The sequence below is a fragment of the Tiliqua scincoides genome, chromosome 4 (assembly GCF_035046505.1).
Source record: "Tiliqua scincoides isolate rTilSci1 chromosome 4, rTilSci1.hap2, whole genome shotgun sequence".
Taxonomy (NCBI): Eukaryota; Metazoa; Chordata; class Lepidosauria; order Squamata; family Scincidae; genus Tiliqua; species Tiliqua scincoides.
Genome location: NC_089824.1, coordinates 144,109,949 through 144,130,415, shown reverse-complemented (window position 1 = coordinate 144,130,415; position 20,467 = coordinate 144,109,949). Strand labels below are relative to the sequence as shown.

Sequence of the window (20,467 nt, the reverse complement as noted above, 5' to 3'; positions counted from 1 at the left end):
ACTCTTCCATGTCATTTCAAAGAGGCCTCTTAAGCTGAAGGAAAAGGAAAGACGGTAGGCCATCTCCTGGCCTACTTGCTTGCATTCTTAGACAGCTACCCATTACTTCCAACAGCGGCCAGGTTGCGCTCTCCAGCACTGCCATGTCTGCGACATCCAGAAAGTGCAGTATGCCGGTGGAACATATGTTCCATCAGCATAGCGCTGTATAGGATTGGGCCCTCAGTTAAAGGAAAGCATACAATGACCTCAGTTGTGATTGAAAGATAACACAGTCCACTTCTGTTTTGCCTGGTAGCAAAGTCAATGGAGGCCTTCTCCTGTCCAAAATACCTGGAATGCCTACTCCTGGGAAGGCAGGGAAAGGAAGACCTTGCCAGCACAGCAGCAATGATGGCCACTGCTGTGGTCATTTTAGTCCCTGTATTACATTCCACTGCCCATCAAACAACAGCAGGATTTGAACATACCATGATTGCCACATATATCTACCCAATGTTTACCACTACAGAAAAGCTCCTGTGAATGGATTACTAAAAAAATTGAGGTTGTGCTATCCAGCAATCTTGAGAATATTTTTGCTATAAATAGTTTACTATTAAACAAGAAACTGGAACTAACAAAATAAAAAGGCATTCGATATACAACTGGTATTTATTAGAGTTTTCAATTAAATGAAAGTTAGTAGACCTGACTCTTATGGAAATAGCTATCAATAAAATTGATTGCACTTGATTTGTACAGGGTAACATTATATTAGAAAGGCATAAACATAATTAGATTTCTGGATTTCATTTAAGCAAAAGTTAGTGACTGGGTAAAACAACTTAACTGTAATTCCATTCTAAGGAATGTGCTCAATAAAGTTTCCCTGGTACCAAGTTTAATGAGAACACAAGTTCTTTTGATATTCCAAAATTTCACCTGCCCTAACCAACCTGCTTTATTCTTTACGGTGTTTGCTTGAAGCAAATAGCAAACACCTCTTATTTTGGGGACTGTCCTCTCACTCATGTGAAAACATGAAAATCATAACCATTCAGTGTTTCTTCTGTAACTCCAAACAGCTTACACTCTAAAAAAAAAATTAATTTAATTGCGTTTTATTCAACAACAATCCATTACAGTATTTTACTTTCACTAGATTTCAGTAAACATTTTGTTTTTAAATTGCAAAGTAACCATTCGGAACCATTTCTACTTATTTGTTTTTTAGAGAGACTTTATATGGCTGCAAGCCAAGTTTGAAGAACTTAGATGAAGAACCTTAGATATTGAAAAAGAACCTTGAAGCACCTTAGATGTTGCTGACTCAACAAGGAAAAACTTCAAAAAGCATAACCTATAATAGCTTTTACAGTCAAAGTACAATGTAGATTTGTGTGAACTATTCTCAAATGGTCACTACACACAAGAAGCCATCTCAAATGTAGTGTAACAGCCCAATCCTATGGGCCATTTACGACTGCAGATCTATCAATCCACTGTCGTAAATGGCCCTGCAATGGTGCTGCTGCTGGTGGAAATGGCCAACGGCTTCATGTGCGTGACAGGCTCACCCAGACGCTCCACTGGCCGAGGTAAGGTGGCAGGTTGTTGGTTGGTTGGCAACCTTCAGTCTTGAAAGACTATGGTCTAAGCCTACAGCACCTGGCATTCCTAGGCAGTCTCCCATCCAAGTACTAACCAAGCTTGACCATGCTTAGCTTCCAGGATCAGACAAGATCAGGCATGGGCAGAGGGGATGGCTTATGGGTAGTTTGAGGTTTCAGGCAGGAGGGTGGGGAGTGGGCTGGAAAAGGTTGATCTTAGTGGCAAAGGTGCACACTGGATAATATCTGCAAATTTTCAACCCACCCTGCCCCTTCCTCTCTTCGGACATTTGCCAGCAAAACAGCAAAAAGCATGGGTCCAAGGAGACCCATAGGTGATCATGTGGCCTACTGGGAAGTAAGTAAAAAAGGATTTTTACTTATCCCTCACTGGTCGCCCGATTCCCCCACCACCACCACAGCATGCAGTACATGCTCCATCAAAGCAGCTGTATGGAAGAAGATGGTGGGCGGTAGGGTTGGGCTGTTAAACATCTAGCTCAGAACTCTTCAGGGTTTCAGAGAAGAGTCTTACCCATTCTACTTAATGTGGGCAGGACCTAACCTGGGATAAGCAGGCATGCAAAAAATGTACTCTCTAAAGAGCTCCAAACCCCCCAAACCCATGCAGCTGCAATGACAATACATGACCGAGGAGCCCAATTTCTGAGACTTACTGGGCACAATGTAATGGGAAATGTATAATGAACCTCTTCATGGAAATAGAAAACCTATCACAAGAATGCTGTTAGAGTCATATTCTGTCCCCCCCCCCCCCAAAAAAAAGGCAAGATTTGATCACTGGTGAGAAGCTGGTAAAACACTTGTTCCCATTCCAAGTTGGAGGCCGTAATCCAATGCAATACATAATACAACCCTAAACAAGACTGACACCAGCAGGTTTAAGTTCACTTAACTCCGAGTTGGACTGAGTTATAATCCTCAAATAATAGAGTACAATCTGGCTTTTTGCCCAGTAAGTATATCATACAAAAGTTTTTTTGCTCTATGAAATGGGCAACACACATGAAAACCACATTTCAGATTCTGTTCAATGAAGTATTTCATTGCAATATGGCACAAAGCCAAATGAACCTACCAGGGTTATATTACTTTCTTTGTGCTGTAAAAATATTACTGTGACATTTCATCTGGTCAACCATCGGAAAGGTTAATTCTGTTTCCTGTAGCAGATATTCCTTTAGGTGAACCATTCTGCACTGTTCCTATTTACCTATTCCAAACAATCCTCAAACTGTTTCATTGCTCACTCTCACTGTTAAGAACATATTGACTTACTGCCTGCTCTGCTGTTTAATTCATTTATGCTGAGAGTCAGGCATGAAGACAGAATTTTAAATGTGACATTTGCAGGCTGCTGGGTCATTTGAAGCTCTGACAACACCAAGGGAGTTCCTGACATACAAACTGGTCCTGATTTCCAATCTTCCATGTTCTGAACACATCAGATATTCTTCCCGGAGGTGCAGATTTCAGCCTAAAGTTTTAAATTACCTGTGGGTTTAACATCTTGCAGGAAAGGCCTGTACACTTGAAAGTTTTAAAATAAAGCCTGTGTTTCCTTTAACCTAAAACTGGCATCGCCTCCAGCAGGCAAATTCAACCGCAGGAAGCCACTTTGATTGACAAAGACACTTGGAAACAGACTTACAATAATAATTAATACTCAGAGGACAGTCTATGCTACTTTGATGCTTGGTGGACTTCCATTTTTTCCTGTTGATATAGCCTCACTCAAAGGCAGCTGCATCAGAAGGCCACAGCTGTAGATAATGGTCTGTTTAGACAACAGCAGCGGAATCAGGCCAGCATGCCAGCCATTAAATGTGGTCACAATTAGAATGAAATACCTCCGCACAAAATTCCACTTTTTGCAGTGATAATAACTATGCTGCGAAGAGATCAGAACTGCTCATGTTGGGAAATTGCTCACACCTCATTCAGAATGATGTTGGTTAGAGGCCATTTTCCTACTCAACTTTTCGAAGCAACACTGACTGCATAAAGATGTCCATCATCTGAACTGTGAAAGCCTGCTGTGGATCTGCACTCATCCTTTTGTGGTAAGATGTACTTGTACTTTCTCTCACTTTCAGAGAAGAGAGCTCAGACAATTGAGCAACTACTTCCTCTATACTACAAGAAGCAGGCTGTTCAAAAGTGCAGACTGACAACAGTAAAGAAATCACTTTCACCCTGAGCAATGTTTCAATTCTTAAGAAAAAAAAAATTGGCTTTAATTGAGGGGACAGCACTGAATGCTAATCACTTCAAATCGAAAGCCTTCTCAAACCACGCTGAACAGGCCAAAATCTACACTGAACATGCAACCGGGTACATGAGTCAAAAAAATGGGGGTGGAGGAGAGAGAAGGGAGTAGAGATCACCTTGCAGCAGATTACACGCACACAGGCTCATGTACATCACGTACATCTGCACAGCCCCACAGAGCTAGGTCACTTTTCGGTTTTTTAAATGTTTACAAAAGCAGTGCTCAGCGTGACTTGGATCAGGACATAAACTGAATGAACTTTAATTCTGTATTTTGAAGATAGAAGAAAGCACAATGGTGGATTAAAGAGGCACAATTTCTGGGAAGCGTGCCATCTAAGGATGAGATACTGCCACTTAAGTGCATACTACGGTACAGGAGCAGGCCTTGGGGTGCTTTTGACTCAAATCTAATAAGTAGTCACAGGAGCTGCAGCAGGGCAGTTTGAAAAAAAAGCAAGCAGGAGTAAGGAGCACAGCCCTAGCTCAGTCCATCAGCCAGGCCCCTGGACATCTTACTCTTGATGTGCCCAACACTCTACAGCTGTGCCATTTGTGCTGCAGGGTCACTCCCCCTAACTGTAAGACTGTGGGCAGAAACTCTCTATTTTTTTTATTTTTGTCACAGCTATGGTGCTATGCTATGGTGCTTAACAAGAACTAGGTCATGCTATAGTGAAGGTCTTCCTATTGTTGGGCACTGAATAAGTTGTTACCTAAATAGAAATTTGACCTCTAGCACAATTCAAGGTCATAAACCTATTCCAATTGTAAAATCTACCCAAACAATATTTTTCCAAAGACTAAAGTTTTTACATTCTTGAAGCAAGTATGAATGAAAGAAAATAGAACAGTATACCTGGTGTATTATTTGAGCTACTGGAAGTTGTTCTGCATATTTTAATGGCTCTGTTGCTATTTCATCCATGCGAACCCTGAAAAAGAAATTGCTATGATTATTTTTTATTTATATACTTCTTTTAAGAAAAAAGTCTTCACAAAGCGGTTTACAAAAATAGTAATGTAAACATATATCTTTGGTACCTCCCAAGGAAATCTGCATGAAGGGAGCAGATTAAATAGTTCGGGTAGATTTGTATGGATGGAAGCAATCATTCAAATTACTTGGTCTTAGACTGCAAGTACTTTAAAGAGTCATAATACTAAACATAAAATAAGCATGACAAAAAGCACATGGCAGCTGTGACTACAGGCCTTCATGCATACCCAGGTCCCCAATACACCCCCAATCCTCACTAATATTGTTTGCTATAACACTTTTTTTTAGTGTCTTAGAAATTCTATTAAATATGATGCATGTTTTCAAACATCGTTTGTATTTTGGACATGCTTTAAATTCTTCATGGTTATACTACCAGCAGCTTTTTGAGACCATCCCATTCAGATATAAATGTGCAAAAGTTTATAGCCTCAAGTACAAGTTCCATTGTATTTTACTTGTTGCTGTTTTCTTCTTAACTGAAATACCAGGAGTTGATTTTATGTTCCAGCATTTAACATGCTTGCAAATGAATTTCTTTAATCTATAGAAGCCAATGGCTTACTGTATTTGTGTGCTCGCAACTGCTTTTAGCATTCAAAGGCAGCATTATAAAAAATGAACAGGAGTGTTTGAGATGCATACTGGATGAAGCAGGGAAGATATCAGAAAAAAATGTATGGCTGGTAAACATGTTGGGTTGGTTTCCTATTTATCTGCTGAAGCACTTTAAATCAAAGTATTTCCATAGTATTTCACCAAAAGATCTCCATAGTATTTCACCATTAAACAAAGGTGACTTAAAGAGTAGGAGAAGAACAGGCCCAGTCCTATCCAACTTTCCAGCACTGATGCAGCTGTATCAACGGGACATGCGCTGCATTCTGTGGTGGTGGTGGACAGTCACAGAGGTTATATTTATTCCTTTATCTTGTGGCTACATTGATACTGAAAAGTTGGATAGGATTGGGCCCTTAGTCTGTTTGCTTCCTCTGTCGGAACTGTCAGTAAGAATTCTAAGCTGTGGAAGTATTTTGAAAGTGGTGATCCATTTAAAGAGCACAACAGAAATGACAACAAACAAGGTTCTAAGAAAACACAAATGGGAGCTAAGTTAGCCTGCCGTGAAGCATGAGCCAGAGAAAACAAAGAGAGTAAAATGTACAGTTTGAATTATTTCAAACATGGAACATTTCTCTGTTTGACCATTGACCACTCTTATTTCAATGCTTGGGGGTGCTGTTATTTTTCCTCATGCACAGTTTGGAATTTGCATGGCTGTCTCAGAAAAGGAGAGACATTAAGGTGTTTTCTCTTCAGGACAGTTATGGATTTTTAAATAGAGAAGCCAATCAGGTCAGACGAATTGCAGTAATCAGAGTAATATGACTAACCACTGGGTGATTTGAGGGTAATAACATCAGTGATTATAGAAATCCTTGCACTCCGATTGGCTGCCAGCCATTATTAGTCTACCAGGACAACAAGACCTGCGTTTTGCATATTATTAAGGAAGAACAGTAGAGTGATTATGTAAATCAGGTGCTCACAACCAGAGTATGGGGAATTTGCACAGCTGTGGGTTGGAGGATAAAGAGGAAAAATGTACAACATTCTAGACTATTCACCTCAGCTGCACAAAATTCTGGACTGTTCAAAGAGTCAGAATTCAGCAAAACTACAAGTGCTTTTTAATATCGCATCAAAATGCTCACTCACTACAGTTCTTACATTGGTATCTTTTGACAATCAACATATAATGTGACTCATCTTATCAAATTCACTGAAAAATGGTCTTCAAACATTTCATAAAGGGACCCAATTAACTGAATTGTTACCATTCAGGATACGTTTATTGTTTCAAATTTTCAACTTGAAGCAAAAACCCTCTTAGACCCATATACTAAATTGTGTCCGTCTTTCAACAGTGCACGGAAATCTTCCAAGGAATGGTGACACAAGAAGACACTGGGCTAGCACCGGGCGGGCACCCATCCTCCGCTGCTCAGCAGTCTCACGGACCGCCAAGCCGTGGTACGGTAACTGGGGTGGGGAGGAGGCGCTCCAGGGAGGGGGGAGCAGGCAGAGGGCGGAGAGAGGGCAGACGGGAAGCTTGCCAAGGGAGGGAACGGGGAGGCAGGAGGTGGGTCCGGTGGAGCTCAGCTCCACCAGATTCTGTTCATTCATGTAGGACTCGGCGCCCTACATGAACGCCTTTACTTTACCACCGACCTTTTGGTTGGTGGTAAAGTGAGTAGCCCCATTGTGGGGCTGCTTCCCTTACCCAGGAGAAGGGGACAAAAGTTCCCTTCTCCTGAGGAGCCGCCCATGGCAGGCCGAGGCACGCAAGATGCAGTGGCAGCCGTTCTCGGTGCCGCTGCAGCCGCATGCCCCAGGCAGCTCAGGATTGGGCTGTTAATCTCTCTTTGTACAGAAGTAAATTCTTTAATTATCATCAAATAACTCCAGGCACTCAAATAATGTTCCTGAAATCTCTAAAAGGGTCTATACAAACTGGGGGAGGGGGGAAATCACAGTTCATTTTGGAAACTGTACTTGGCTGCTGTGTAAAATTACTATAAACTGAAAAGTTATGGGGAAATTACTTTTATCTTTTCCAACTTATTTTGTACAATTGCCAAGCATTTGGGGTACAGACAATTTCTGTCTCTTCCTACATCATCAGTCACCTTTGTTCCACTTGCAATATATTCTTTATTAGACAACAGGGCATGAGGAAAAAAATATTTTTTATCCGTTTCAAGACACAAGTGTCCTTTTATTATTATTAATTTTTAGAGGATATTCAATCAGAACCAAGACTTTAATTTGAAGTACTTAAATAGCATGATAGCTCTTCACACACTCATTAGTGGTAACTAGTTCCATTAATGTTCTCGCTCAGCATTGCTGAAACCTAACCTATCAATTTATTCTCAGAATGAAATAAATGGACACAGTTGCTGCAGAGAAAAGCAAAATGCATTCCAAGGTAGAACCCATGGACATCCACTTAAATTTCTATTTTAGCCTGTTTGTTAGTCTCCTAGCACAAGCCTGTGCAACACTGCTCTGTACTGATAAAAGACAAATTTAACTACATGTTCTGGTTGATGAGACTTTTCAGTCAGATGAGCATCTGTTGCCTCAATGCAGAAGCAGCATGAAAGAAAAGTCTGTTAATCTTGAAAGAAACTCCACAACCAAAACGCTCAAACTGCTGTTTGAAAATCCTCCGGACTGCATTTTCACGCAGCAAATGCTCACTAATAACCAAGAGACCCACAGCGAGTTTATGAAATTTGAGGACTCCCAGTGATTGAATGAACCATAATTCCTGAGAACCCAGCATTGTTCATTTGGGCAAGCAGAGCCGAGCTGATTTTAATTATTCAGGACCTACACTGCACTGTATATCAGCAAACACTCTATATAACATTTTGTAAAATTAATGTTAGCTTATTTACAACTTTTGCAAAACAATATAAAAGTCTGGGCACTGGAAGCATTCAACTGCATTCTATACTACAAGATTTTGCCCGGGTTCACTACTTTCCAGTTTAACAATTATTTCTTTGAAAGGCAATTATTTTTAAAACAAATATACTATCTGTCTCTGTTTTTCAAAGTCCCCCCCCCATATCTTCTCAGTTGAGAATCTGAAATAAAACGTATTTTTTATAAAAGCAATTTGTTCTTGTAAATTCACAAACTAATAGCATTCAGTACTATATTGTACAAAAGTATGTTCACAGATAAAGCAACTGATTAGTCCACCAAGGGCAAGTTTTATGCACTGATTCCAGAAAATCTCTTCTTTACCCTATAAAGAGAAGGTTATCACTAGTAAATAGGCACCATCCTACCCACCAGACACATTACTGTTGAAATTAGAACAGTTAACCATTTAAAGGATTTCCAGTTGATTAGCAGTCTTGATTTAAACCGATTAATCAATGACAGTGAACATCTTTGACATGACCTCCTATTTCTATATCTATTTTTATGCCGAAGTGCCTTTGGTGGTGCCATGAGAGGAAAAAAACATTTGAACTGCATTGCTGTGAAATATTTGTAGTCAGTTACTCAAGTTGGTTCTTTATAGTCTCACAGGTGAATTTAACAGCATTGCGACACTGTCATTTATCTACATTCTTCAGTCACATGTTTCTTTTGTTTTCAGATTAGATTCAGAGTGGTTTAGCATGAGAACTAGTGCACTGTTGTCCTATTTTTTCTAAGAAACTGCAGTGGTATGATGGACCAGTCATTGGGGAAGCTTTTGTTACATTCAATAATATTCAAGAAAACATACAGGCAAATGATCTGAGCTCTTTATATCTACTTTGGGACAATAAGCATTTATAAAATATGATCTAATCAAATGAATCTCAATAATAATAATAATAATAATACAGGTATTTTACAATAACAGAGATGAATTTTTTAAAAGCCAAATCTATGAATGCGTTGCCTTATGAAGTTGACATTCAAGTGAAAAGCTCTTTATCCAGGCTACATGCAATTTAAAATCAATTTCACAGATCCTTGATTAATGATAGGGAAAGGAAACATAGTCAGGGTTGTCTTCCCACTATAAATGTAGATAGCTGAACAAGATGCCCACTGAGGGACCAATCCTAAGCAGTGTGCGCTGGCTCACTGCCGGCGCGCACTGTTGCAAACATGCTGTAAAGCATGTTTGTGGGGGTTAGTACTGGCCGAGCACTGAAGCTGGGACAACACTGGTGGGAAGCTGGCGATCAACTGCCAGGCATTCCTTGCAAAGTGCCTGGCGGCAGAGACATAAGACAGGGCAGGGGACAGGCGGGGACAGGCGTTCTGGGGTGGGCAGAGAGCGGGGGGGGGAAGCATGATGGGGGGAGGGAGCAGGGCAGGAGGGGGCGAGACCAGTGGAGCTGAGCTCCATCAGAATTGGAGCTCCATATCAGACAGTGCAGCCCAACACAGGATTCCTTGATTCTGCAGACTAAAGAGCCACTGCAGAATCAAGTAGCCCCATTGCAGGCTAGTCTCCTTCCACCAAAGAGGCACCTGCGGCTGCTCAGTGCACACAGGATACTGTGGCAGCCTCGCACGCTGGGCAGTGCAGGATTGTTCTGTCTATCTCCTCCTTATTCATATTTCTTAGGTTAAGGCTTCGATAAAATCTAACTATTGATGCCTACAGGTGGCAGATACAGGAGCCACTTCCACATCTGATCCTGCAGGAGCTTTTATGAGCACTGGGAACACAGAAGACAAATGTTTATGGAGACACCCTCTTAAATGGCCTTAAGATGACAACGGACATCATTAAGTCATTTCAACAGAAATGGCTTCTTTGCATTAAGCAACAGGACAATGCCATCTACAAACATCTTTTGATAAATAAAGAAAATCTAGTGTCACCACTATTTCAAAGCTCACTTTTATTTGGTGTAGATTGTAGACAAAATACTGCTGTATGTCTTGCCTCCTGTCACAGGTATTCTCTCTTAATTTTTCCATTTTGGTGCTAACTGATTTGTGTATGTATGCATTACCATTTTCACTAACCACAATCAGCTTGCAACAATAGGTTGCAACCTATAGATCCTCTAAGGGGTCTGCACCAGTGCACAAAACCCTTCTTTTAGCACCTTCTTCTTCTATCACAATTCCATTCTTGGATGCTCAGCAATGATGCCACGTGTCATCACTGAACTTCTGGGTTGCTGAGCTCTGTGCTGCACAGAATTCGGCTCTAGAGTTGAACGGCCATGAAGGTTACAGGGAACACTAATTGCAACCATTCAGCACAAATGCTAGTGCACAAGGAACAGCAATCATATTTCACACCAAAACTAAATGGAGATATGAAAGAGGAAGACTAGGAAGTCTGTGGGGCACTCCCAATTGCCTAGCAGAATGATCAGACAATGCTCTGCCTATACTAAAGACGGACTAGACTTCCCCCAGTCAATTAATGGGTTCAAAGGTTGGTGTACCGAGGAACACCACCGAAGATGAACGACAGTGCATCCACCACACTGGATCACAAGCTAAATAAGACCGCATGTGTGGATTAGCTTAAAATAAAACAGATCAATCCAACAGATCATCTTCAATGCTTAAGAAAAATAGTGGGGAGTGCATTAAGGACAGAAAGCTCCACAAGGGAAAAAGAAAGGAAAAAGAAACATGAATGCAATACTGATTATGAAATCAAAATCCAAGCAAATATTGTAACTTGCAAATTCCAAAACTTACTTTTAAAAATATACAAGAAGAGACCCGCAGCAAAATATAGTGGGGTATTCCCAGCACCCAACAGAAGTGCTCCTATTGATAACTCCAATCAATCTGGAACACGAGACTTGTAGTGCTGTTTGAGGCTCACTGGAGGCCTCAAACAGAAGGGGGGAAATTAAAGAGGGACACCTGAAACCTTCCCTACTGTGCAGTATGGTTCTATGAACTCAAGATTCATGGCTGGTTGCTATAATGTGTAAGGTGCTGCAAATACTAACTTATAAGAGCAGTAATGATTTGACCATCAAGAAAAGTCCAAGAAATGGTTTTCATAGTTGACTCATAATTGCCCTTCTAAAATTAGTGACTGCAGGAACTGCAACACTCCAAGTTTCTCTATCACTTCTGGGTCCAAGAAAATAATTGTTTACTAGTAAGCACAAATATGACAGACACCATTTTTTTTTTTTTGCCTCCAAACCAGAACTGAAAACTCAGTTCAAATCATGGTTTCACAAATCACTATTCACTTTATTCTAACACCACAGCAAACAATAGTTTGCCCAAACCAGGAAGTGAGCTAGAGAATCCAAGCATGTGAGTAGTGAACAAGGACAGGGAGTATAAGAGCCTGGGAGCACGAGGCATAGCTGGGCGTGAATTTGGTTTGGCAATTGTGTGTGAATCAAGCATCTCCAGATAGAACTAAATGCCCACATGGATTTAATGCAAGTTTGGTGTTCACTGTCTGCAAAAAACAGGCACTAATAAGGGACACTATGAATTTAAGAATCATGACATACTGGATGCAATTCCATCAAGCACAAAGGGAGGCTGCACACTAATATTGCATGCTTCCATTTTGTTTATCATCCACTCTCAACAACCTCAGAAAGAAATAAAAAACTATAGTAAATTGATCTCCATTAAAAGAATCTCATTATAAATGTAACAGTTTTACACTCAAGGTACTTCAGACTTCACATCCAAATTTTTCTGCACCCACAAGGGAAACTAAATCAGCTACTTTCCTGCACTGTGCAATGGCTAACTGGACAGCTGGCGGCTTACCTTACATGACCTTGGATGACTGTCTAACAGAATGCTAATGTATGTCTTTTGCAGATCATTACAGTGGAGCCTGAAAGTCATGTCTTTAATGGGCAAACAATTAGTGCATATTCAAAGATGGGGGGGGGGGAGAGAGATATGGCTGCCATGATGATATGTAAGCATAGCACGATCCTTAAGTACAGCCAAGCATACCAAACATTGCTTGTAGGGTAATTTACAATGATCTGTCCTCACAACAACTTAGGTCTCATTCATCAAGCAAGATGCAGGTGGTATTGTAAAATTATTGATCAAAAAAGTAGCCAGGTTCAGTCTTTTCGGGAAAAATAAAGATGGAAAAAATGATGCCAAAATCTTATTTCAAAAAATTAATTAAAATGTTATAAACATGTTACTGGAAGGAACATGTTCATAGTTATCTTGAGAACCAAGATTGTTCGAAAGGAGCAAGACTTCTACTTTAAGAGGTGAGGAAGGCAGGTTCATCTTCTCAAATTGGAATGTTGACGTGAAGGGCAAAATTTCACGTGCTGAACTACAACAAATTTTTTCAAAGAACAGAATTCTGGATCATTCAAAACGTGATCATTGAAACAAAGTAGTAATAAGTTACTTTTTAGAAAGTATCATTTACACATAGTTCAAGACAGGCAGACATCTTAGCAGTACATGTAAATGATCCCTGTGGGATTCCTCTCCAAGTTAGCATATTTAGAATTTATAGTTCTACTTTGCAACACATAGCAGCAAGCTTTGGTTAAAAGTTAAAAGCAAACACACAGAACATCCTAAATAAAGTTTCTGGTGTATTGCTGTTGATAAATTTCCTTGTAACTTAACACACTGAACACTGATCAGGATTTTTGCAGGGCCTGCTAGAAGTGGGTTTATTACTGTTTTTACAGGCTGAACTCTCAAATCTATTGCTTTCTAATCTGGATAAAACTGAGCCTTTAGGAGTGTTTCCCTGAGTAATCTGATTGACAGAGCATGCACTTGCTGCTCTGTAATCCACTAGTAATTCGTTACCTGTAGAACTGCAAGTGGATTTCTGCCAATCCATTTATCCTTAACCAGCTCAAGGTCCCAAGATAGGACAGACAACTATAGATCTCTACCCTATACGTTCATCAATGAATAATAAATTCACCTACCCTTCTCACTTCTTCTTATAGCAAAAGTATTAAACTACATTCTCAGAGATCATGCAAGGAAGTCCATATAACAATCAGCAATAAAATTATTACTCATTTGATGAGCAGAAAAACTCCCCTATCAGAATGGAGATAGCTTAGAATAATGTTAATTTCCCATCTCAGGGATCACACAGTTGGAGCTGATGATTTTTTTTTTTAATTACTAACGCTATGGATGCATCTCATTGAACTCAGTGACACTTTCCTCTGAGTAAATGTGCACAGCATCAGACTGCATAGTCTCAAGATAACACCTCCTGCTTTGAAAGAACAAAAGCTGAAGCCAATTGGCCTCTCAACTGGATGTGCAATACCGAGACAAGTCCAGTACTTCCCTTATAAAGATGCCTGTTCATGATCTTTTTACTGATATTTTCTTTACAGCTTGAATGCAAGCATGAGTGAACTAATTCAGTTAGACCCTCTTTTTGGTTTTTAAGCACTTTAGTAAATTTTGCACATCTTTGTCTACATCCTTCTTCCACCACATGACTGTTTGTCCCTTGTGCATTCATGTTACAGTTGTTTTAAAAGGCATTGCCGGTAACATTAGGCCTTAACCCCCTGCATAATCTGAGGATTTGTTCAGGCTGTGGAGTTATGTTAACGTTAGATTTTCCACTTTCCCGACAGCCTGAACTTTGATGGCAAAACCACACCAGCAGCTTAGTTTCCAAATATCTTCCCTGAACAAAAAAAAAAAAAAGCCAAACTCTTGCCTGGGTAAAAAAGGGCTCACTCATTTATTCACTAATGCAGAATGTAGAAGGCCAGACAGAATCTTGCTTTCAACAAGGTCCTCTTAAAGATCAGGGTTATCCTCACCCAGTTCAGGATGCCAAAAATGTTAAATGTAGTACTGGATCATTTTCGTGGCATTTTATTTTTTGGCAAGCAAAAGGAGACCAAATTTAGAACCTGGAATATAACATAATCTAACTGTGCAAGCTCTCCAATACCAGTCTAATGGGAGAACAGATTCTATCCTACAAGTTTTTTTTTTCCCCCTTATCCTCTCAAAATGCAAATGAAGTCACTCCTTCATAAAATCCCAACTACTTGTGCCAACTTATTTTTCCCTACTGTGAGGGAAAGTCACAGTTAGTTAGACTCATTTGAAAACGAAAAGATCACAGCACTTAATGCTAAATGGGTGAGAAACTTTTAGCATTCAAATCCAAATTAGCACAAAATGAGTTATATGCAAATGCTACAACATCTTACCAATATTTTAGACATTAGGCAGTTGTGAGGGGAACTGTTTTCTTACAGTGCACATGCAGGACTTCATGAAACGGCAACATCTTAGGACTTGAGGAAGATGAGGAACACCACACCGAGACAGTGTGTTAAACCTGTGTGTTCAGTTGAACCTGCTGCAAGGTGAACTGTTGGTTCACTAATAGTTATGTACTAGAGCAGTGTTTCCCAATGTGTGCTCCTTAGAGCACTAGCGTTCCCTGAGCATTGTCAAGAGGGGAAAGTTTGAGAACTGCTGTACTAAAGCAACTACAACACCACAGAATTCCATAAAAATTGCAACACCAAGGCAACTGAGCAGTGATTCCAGAGATAGTAGAAAGAAGGCTGGGCTCTTCATAGTTCTAGTACACAGCATCCAAAAGTTACTGGACAGTCAGGCATTAGAGCAACTGTACAGACAGAAGGCAGAACTAGTCAGGCAACTCTGCCATCTCTCCTCCATACTGTGTGACAATCTGGAAGGATAGCACAATCTAAAATAAAGCATCTAAAGCAGAAATATATGATTGGGATGTCACAGCACTTAAACAGGTCAAAGCTATCCTTGGTGCACCAGTGGGTTCAATTTCCTAAATCCATCAGCACATAATAATCAGTAATACAATAATCAGTAAATGGAAAAGGCCAACACTAGGCAGATATTCAATGAAGGTCCATGACCAGTGTTCCCTCTAATAATTCCCACTGTTGTACGGAGCCCTTCCATGACAGCATGGGGTGAGGGCTCTGGGATGTTCAGCGATAATGTCACATGTCATTGCCAATTTCCGTGTAGCTGAGCTCCAAGCTGCACAGCTTAGTGGGAACAGGGTAGTGTAGTGGTTTGGGAGGTGGACTTAAACCTGGATGATCCAGGTTCAAATCCTCCCTTGGCCACAAAGCTTCCTGGGTGACCTTGGGCCAGTCACTTTCTCTTAGCCTCACCTATCTCACAGGGTTGTTGTGAGGACAAGAAGGAGGGGAGGAGCAGCTCTGTAAAACTGCCGTGAGCTCTTCAGAGGAAGGGCGGTATAAAAATGTGAAAAATAAAAAATAAAATAAACAGTGCCCATGACATGTTGCTACCTCAAGTGGAGCACCAAATTGCACCCCTCCGCCGTCCTTTTTCAGTTGAAATCACTCGCTAATTCCTTCTTTCTTCTTTTATAATTGGAAAGGAAAAAGGGAAAGCAGAGTGATGCCATTCATCTTCATTGCTCTGCAGGTCATCCATGGAGGTGTTGCGGGTAAGCTATCCCTGAGAACAAGACTAAAATCTACAAGTAACACCATCTACCACTCAAGGAAACAAACCTGGTAGATGAGCTGGTACTTGTGGTACACTGGCCACATCCACAGCCATCTTAACCCATTTACCATTTCATCTTCACCCTGCCACTGTTTTTTCAAGAAAAGGGAATTTGGGAGAAGAACTACCCCATTTTAAAAAGTGGGGGGTTGTTTTCTTTTTCTTTATACACACCAGCAAGGAAACAAAATTTGGGGGGACGGGTAGCATAACTACTTTCCATTTCATACGGCAGATAGGTGAGATCCTCTCATGCCAAATACCAAATAATTGGCTTTAGCACCCATTTCCAGCATTCTCAACCATTCCCCATCTTATTCCAGCAAGCCCTGTTACAGCACAAACCTATGCATGTCTACTCAGAAGCAAGTTCCACTGAGCTCAGTGGGACTTACTGTCAGGTAAGTGTGTATAGGATTGCAGCCTTAGCCTGTTTTTAAAGATGACCACACAATAGAGCAGCAATTTCTAACCACTATGCCATGGCACACTGGTATGCCACAAATGGTCTGTAGGTGTGCCACAGGAGTTTGGGGAAGAGTCATTTATTAGTAGGGTTATTGGAGGATGTGAGCTCCCCACCAGTAGTGCAGTGTGTCTCAACAACTCTCCAAAAACAGGTGGTTTGCCTTGATAATTTTAGAGCTTGTCAGTGTGCCATGAGATGAAAAGAATTGAAAATCACTGCAATAGAGTACTGTACTGTTGGTGTACTATAATCATTTTTTGCATATTTCACAACATGTTCACTGCCAATAATAGCAATGTTGGACTTAACAAAACAACTTATAGACCAACCCTTGGAATTTAACCTGCTCTTAGATAGGGGAGCTTCTGTATTCAGATTCTGTGAAAGCTCTAATGTCCATTGACTCTGATCACAACAGATGTAACAAACTAATGATCAGAAGTAAACCCATTAAGCACAAAGACATTTAAAAGCTCTTTTGAGTAAAACATCATCTCATTTAGTCTGTCCACAACAAACTGGCAGACTGAATACTAAGATTCCCAGAGTCTGTGGTTGACGAGTAATATGTAGTATTGCAAATAAATCAATAAACAGAACACTAAAAGAAAGGAGATGAAACACTGTGCCAGTTTACAATTTAGTACATGGCTAAAAAGTTCACAAAATTCATTTGTGTGGTCTTTGTGCTTTAAGTGCTTTCTTTTCTGGGATGTATAGGGAGCCGGCTAAATAGTGAATACACAGGAAAGGAAATGACTTTTTAAAAAGGTTCAAACTGCATTTAGAAATCTAAAGAACACCTACCCATAAAACCACAGTGTGCAATTTGCAAAACATTCAGACTCAGCAAAATCAGAAGTAGTTTCCTCCAGAACAAAGTCATGCGCTCTGGCTAAATACAGTGATCAGACCAAATTATATACACTCAAACTGCAGCCTTTTTGAGTAGAATCCTGTTCAGACAAAAAAGGCATTTTCCCACACACGCATGGAAAATAATCTATTTCCTCTTATTGTCCTCTCACACAGAAAAATGGCTTGACCATTTGTTTCCTTAAGTTCAGCCTCTCTGACTGCTTCGAATAAATTCCAGGAGAAGAAAACTACAGAACATTTCATTCCAAATGAGATCTTTGGGCTTAGAATTATATGTAATAGCATGAACCCTTAACTGTAACTGCTTTTGCCTCCTGTACAATTAGTATTAAACTTAACATTCATCAGTAGCTGACAGTAGCTCCTGCCATTAAATGAAAGCATGCTCTCTTGCTAATGTGGCTACAACCCACAGAGCAGTATATTAGTAGACCTGAATTACAACACTGCACATGAATGGATTCCGGGACAATGCACACAGCTAAGAACACCAGGCACACAAAGCATTTTAAATTCATAATGGGACTTATTTACCCCTTGTGCACTTAATGTTTTTATATGTATTTGTAACACATATTTATGTGACGTCTGCAGCAACGAAACACAAAGTAAGGATTTCTTTGCTGCTCTTAATCATAAAAGAAAATAGAAACCTTAGATTCATGCAGCATGACTAACAGATGACACAAATAATTGAATAATTGGAACTACATGGCACATATGTTCAGGAAAGAGCCTCAAATGAGCGAGCATAAAAGGGAAAACATGCCTTTAAATGAATGGTTCTTACAAAATTAAGTATTTGTTTGTGCACCCCCAATGAACATTTGAGACAACGGACCTGGGAGAAAGGGCCACTCTATTAGTAGTTATGGTAGAGAAGGAGAAGCTGAGACCTGCAGTTGCTGTGGCAGCGAAGCACCTGTGGTGTGGAAGCTGGACCATCGGAAGGCTCCAGAATCGCATCTGTCCCCCAGGCTGGGCGTGCACCCTACTCCAAGCCTGGCCCCTTTCTCAGGTGACTTTCTAGACTTTCTCATCCAAGTCTATCCCATAAGGGGGAGGCAGCTGGACCGCAGGCTGTGCCATCTCAAGCCACAGAGCCTGAGGTGGACCCCACAGGCCCAGCCAGGGCCCCATCTATGCTCTCGTGCCGCTGGGTCCCTGAGGACTGCCAGTGGGTTCTGCCCTGCCTATGCTGCCTGAAGGTGCACTCCAAAGTCCAGCTCATGCCTTCTAACCTGCACCACCTGCTGACATAAAGTGACCAATGTTAGCCAGTAGAGCTACACATATGGAACACAGTGAAACATTGTAGTGTTTCTTATAGTTGGATTAGCAACACTCCATTTCTAAATCAACAGCAATCTAGTTCTATATTCTTAATAGTTTTGAAACGCTAATTAACCTGGGAGTACATTATCTTAAGGATCACCTGTTCCCATATGAATTCATCCACACTTAAGATCAAGAGGAAAAATTCTACTTTACTGTTAGCAGGCATGGTCCATATATGTAATTTGCATACATAGGGGAAACTGACTACTTGTGCAGGGAATGAATGCAGTGGTTCATGGCACAAATCATTAGGGCAATGTTTCTCAAACTGTAGGTTGGGACCCACTACGTGGGTCATGTGTCAATTTCAGATTGGCTCCCATTCATTTCAATATTCTATTTTTAATATATTAGACTTGTTGCTACCATGGTTTGTGAATGCACTTAGGGAAATGTTACACATCTGTACTTTGAACAGGCTACTATGTACATGCTTTTAACAATGACATCAACGGGGATTACTCCTGGGTAAGTGTGGGTAGTATTGCAGCCCACAATTGTTAAAAATTTTCTTGCTTGATGATGTCACTTCCAGTTATGACATCACTTCTGGTGGGTCCTGACAGATTTTCATTCTAAAAAGTGGGTCCCAGTGCTAAAAGTTTGAGAACCACTGCATTAGGGCCTATCAATGTATCATTATTGCACCTATAGCCATATAGGTAAATGTACAACATCCAGGAAGAAGCAGACAATATTCTACCTCTGATCTGGGCACACACTGCTTCACCCACTCAGAGATCTGAATAGCCCATTCACTCAACAGATAGGTATCACTACTGAAGCTAATGGCAACAACTACCTCAAGTGCTGTGCACACAGTCCCTTACACATCAGAGAGCTATGGAAGAAGCTCAAACTGCTGGTTGCAGGAATCAAGCAAGCAGTTTTACACACATAGCATGTTGATGCATGTTTAGGTCTTGATCCAACAAGTACAGCCACACACTAAAGTGTGTGTACTGCATATGCACTCCCAGCAGTGTGAGAGCTGACTCCCCAAGTGCAATCATACAATGCAGTGGTGCATGTGTGAATAAGATTCACATGTGTCTTTCCCAAGCAATCAGCAACCCACTCGGAGGAAAGACCCACATGAAAGACCCACACTAGGAGGAAAGACCCACAAAGACCCAGGTCACATGATTCACACATGCTCCCCTGCAGCATGGAAATCAGAAATTTCTTACACTGATGATTGTCCAGCCACACAGATACTATATTCGTTTTTTGGAGAATCAGCATAAAAACCAAACAAAGCCATTCCTATGTAGCTTCTCCATAGTGACTTGGATCCGTGAAAGGGATCCTTGGCAGGTCTCGATAGTCAATGATTAGATCTTAGCTTTCTTGTTTTCTGCTACACAGAAGCAAAGTACGTGCATCCCTTTTGTACCTAGTTCCCGTTTCGAGGCAACTGTGGCAAGGATTCTACATTCCAACTTACATTGTATCCCATCACCAAAACACAACCTGGTATCATTGCCAAAGTATCACTCTCTGCCTCCTTGCACTGCCAACAGTTTCTAAAAATGTAATTCTTCTCTAGAGGAGTACACATGAAGCTTTCCCTGCTAGTTAGCAGAATTAAGAGCCCAATTCCATCCTTCCCTCCCCACTGGTGCAGCCATACCAAAAAGGAGTGAACTGTATCCAGCTGGATACAGGAAGGGGGGATCGAGGAAGGGGGGGGTGTGCTTTGGAGGGGAAAGATTTAAATTCCCTTACCCTTCCATAAGCCTCCTGCTCTGCTGTTTAGATGGCACAGGTCTGAGAACAGAAAGGGTACAGGGAGTCTGCTGACAAATGGGATAGGATCCAGTACATGCTGTTGCCACCGGA

At 40.9% G+C, this 20,467-nt stretch overlaps 1 protein-coding gene across 1 annotated transcript in view; it reads right to left on the bottom strand.

The window, feature by feature from the left end:
* PIGK (phosphatidylinositol glycan anchor biosynthesis class K) overlaps positions 1–20,467 on the bottom strand; it is a 126,420-nt gene that overhangs the window by 40,784 nt on the left and 65,169 nt on the right. The window contains exon 10 of the mRNA XM_066624237.1: positions 4,744–4,819. Within this exon, the coding sequence (XP_066480334.1) occupies positions 4,744–4,819 (76 nt within the window). The remainder of the gene's footprint in view (positions 1–4,743; positions 4,820–20,467) is intronic.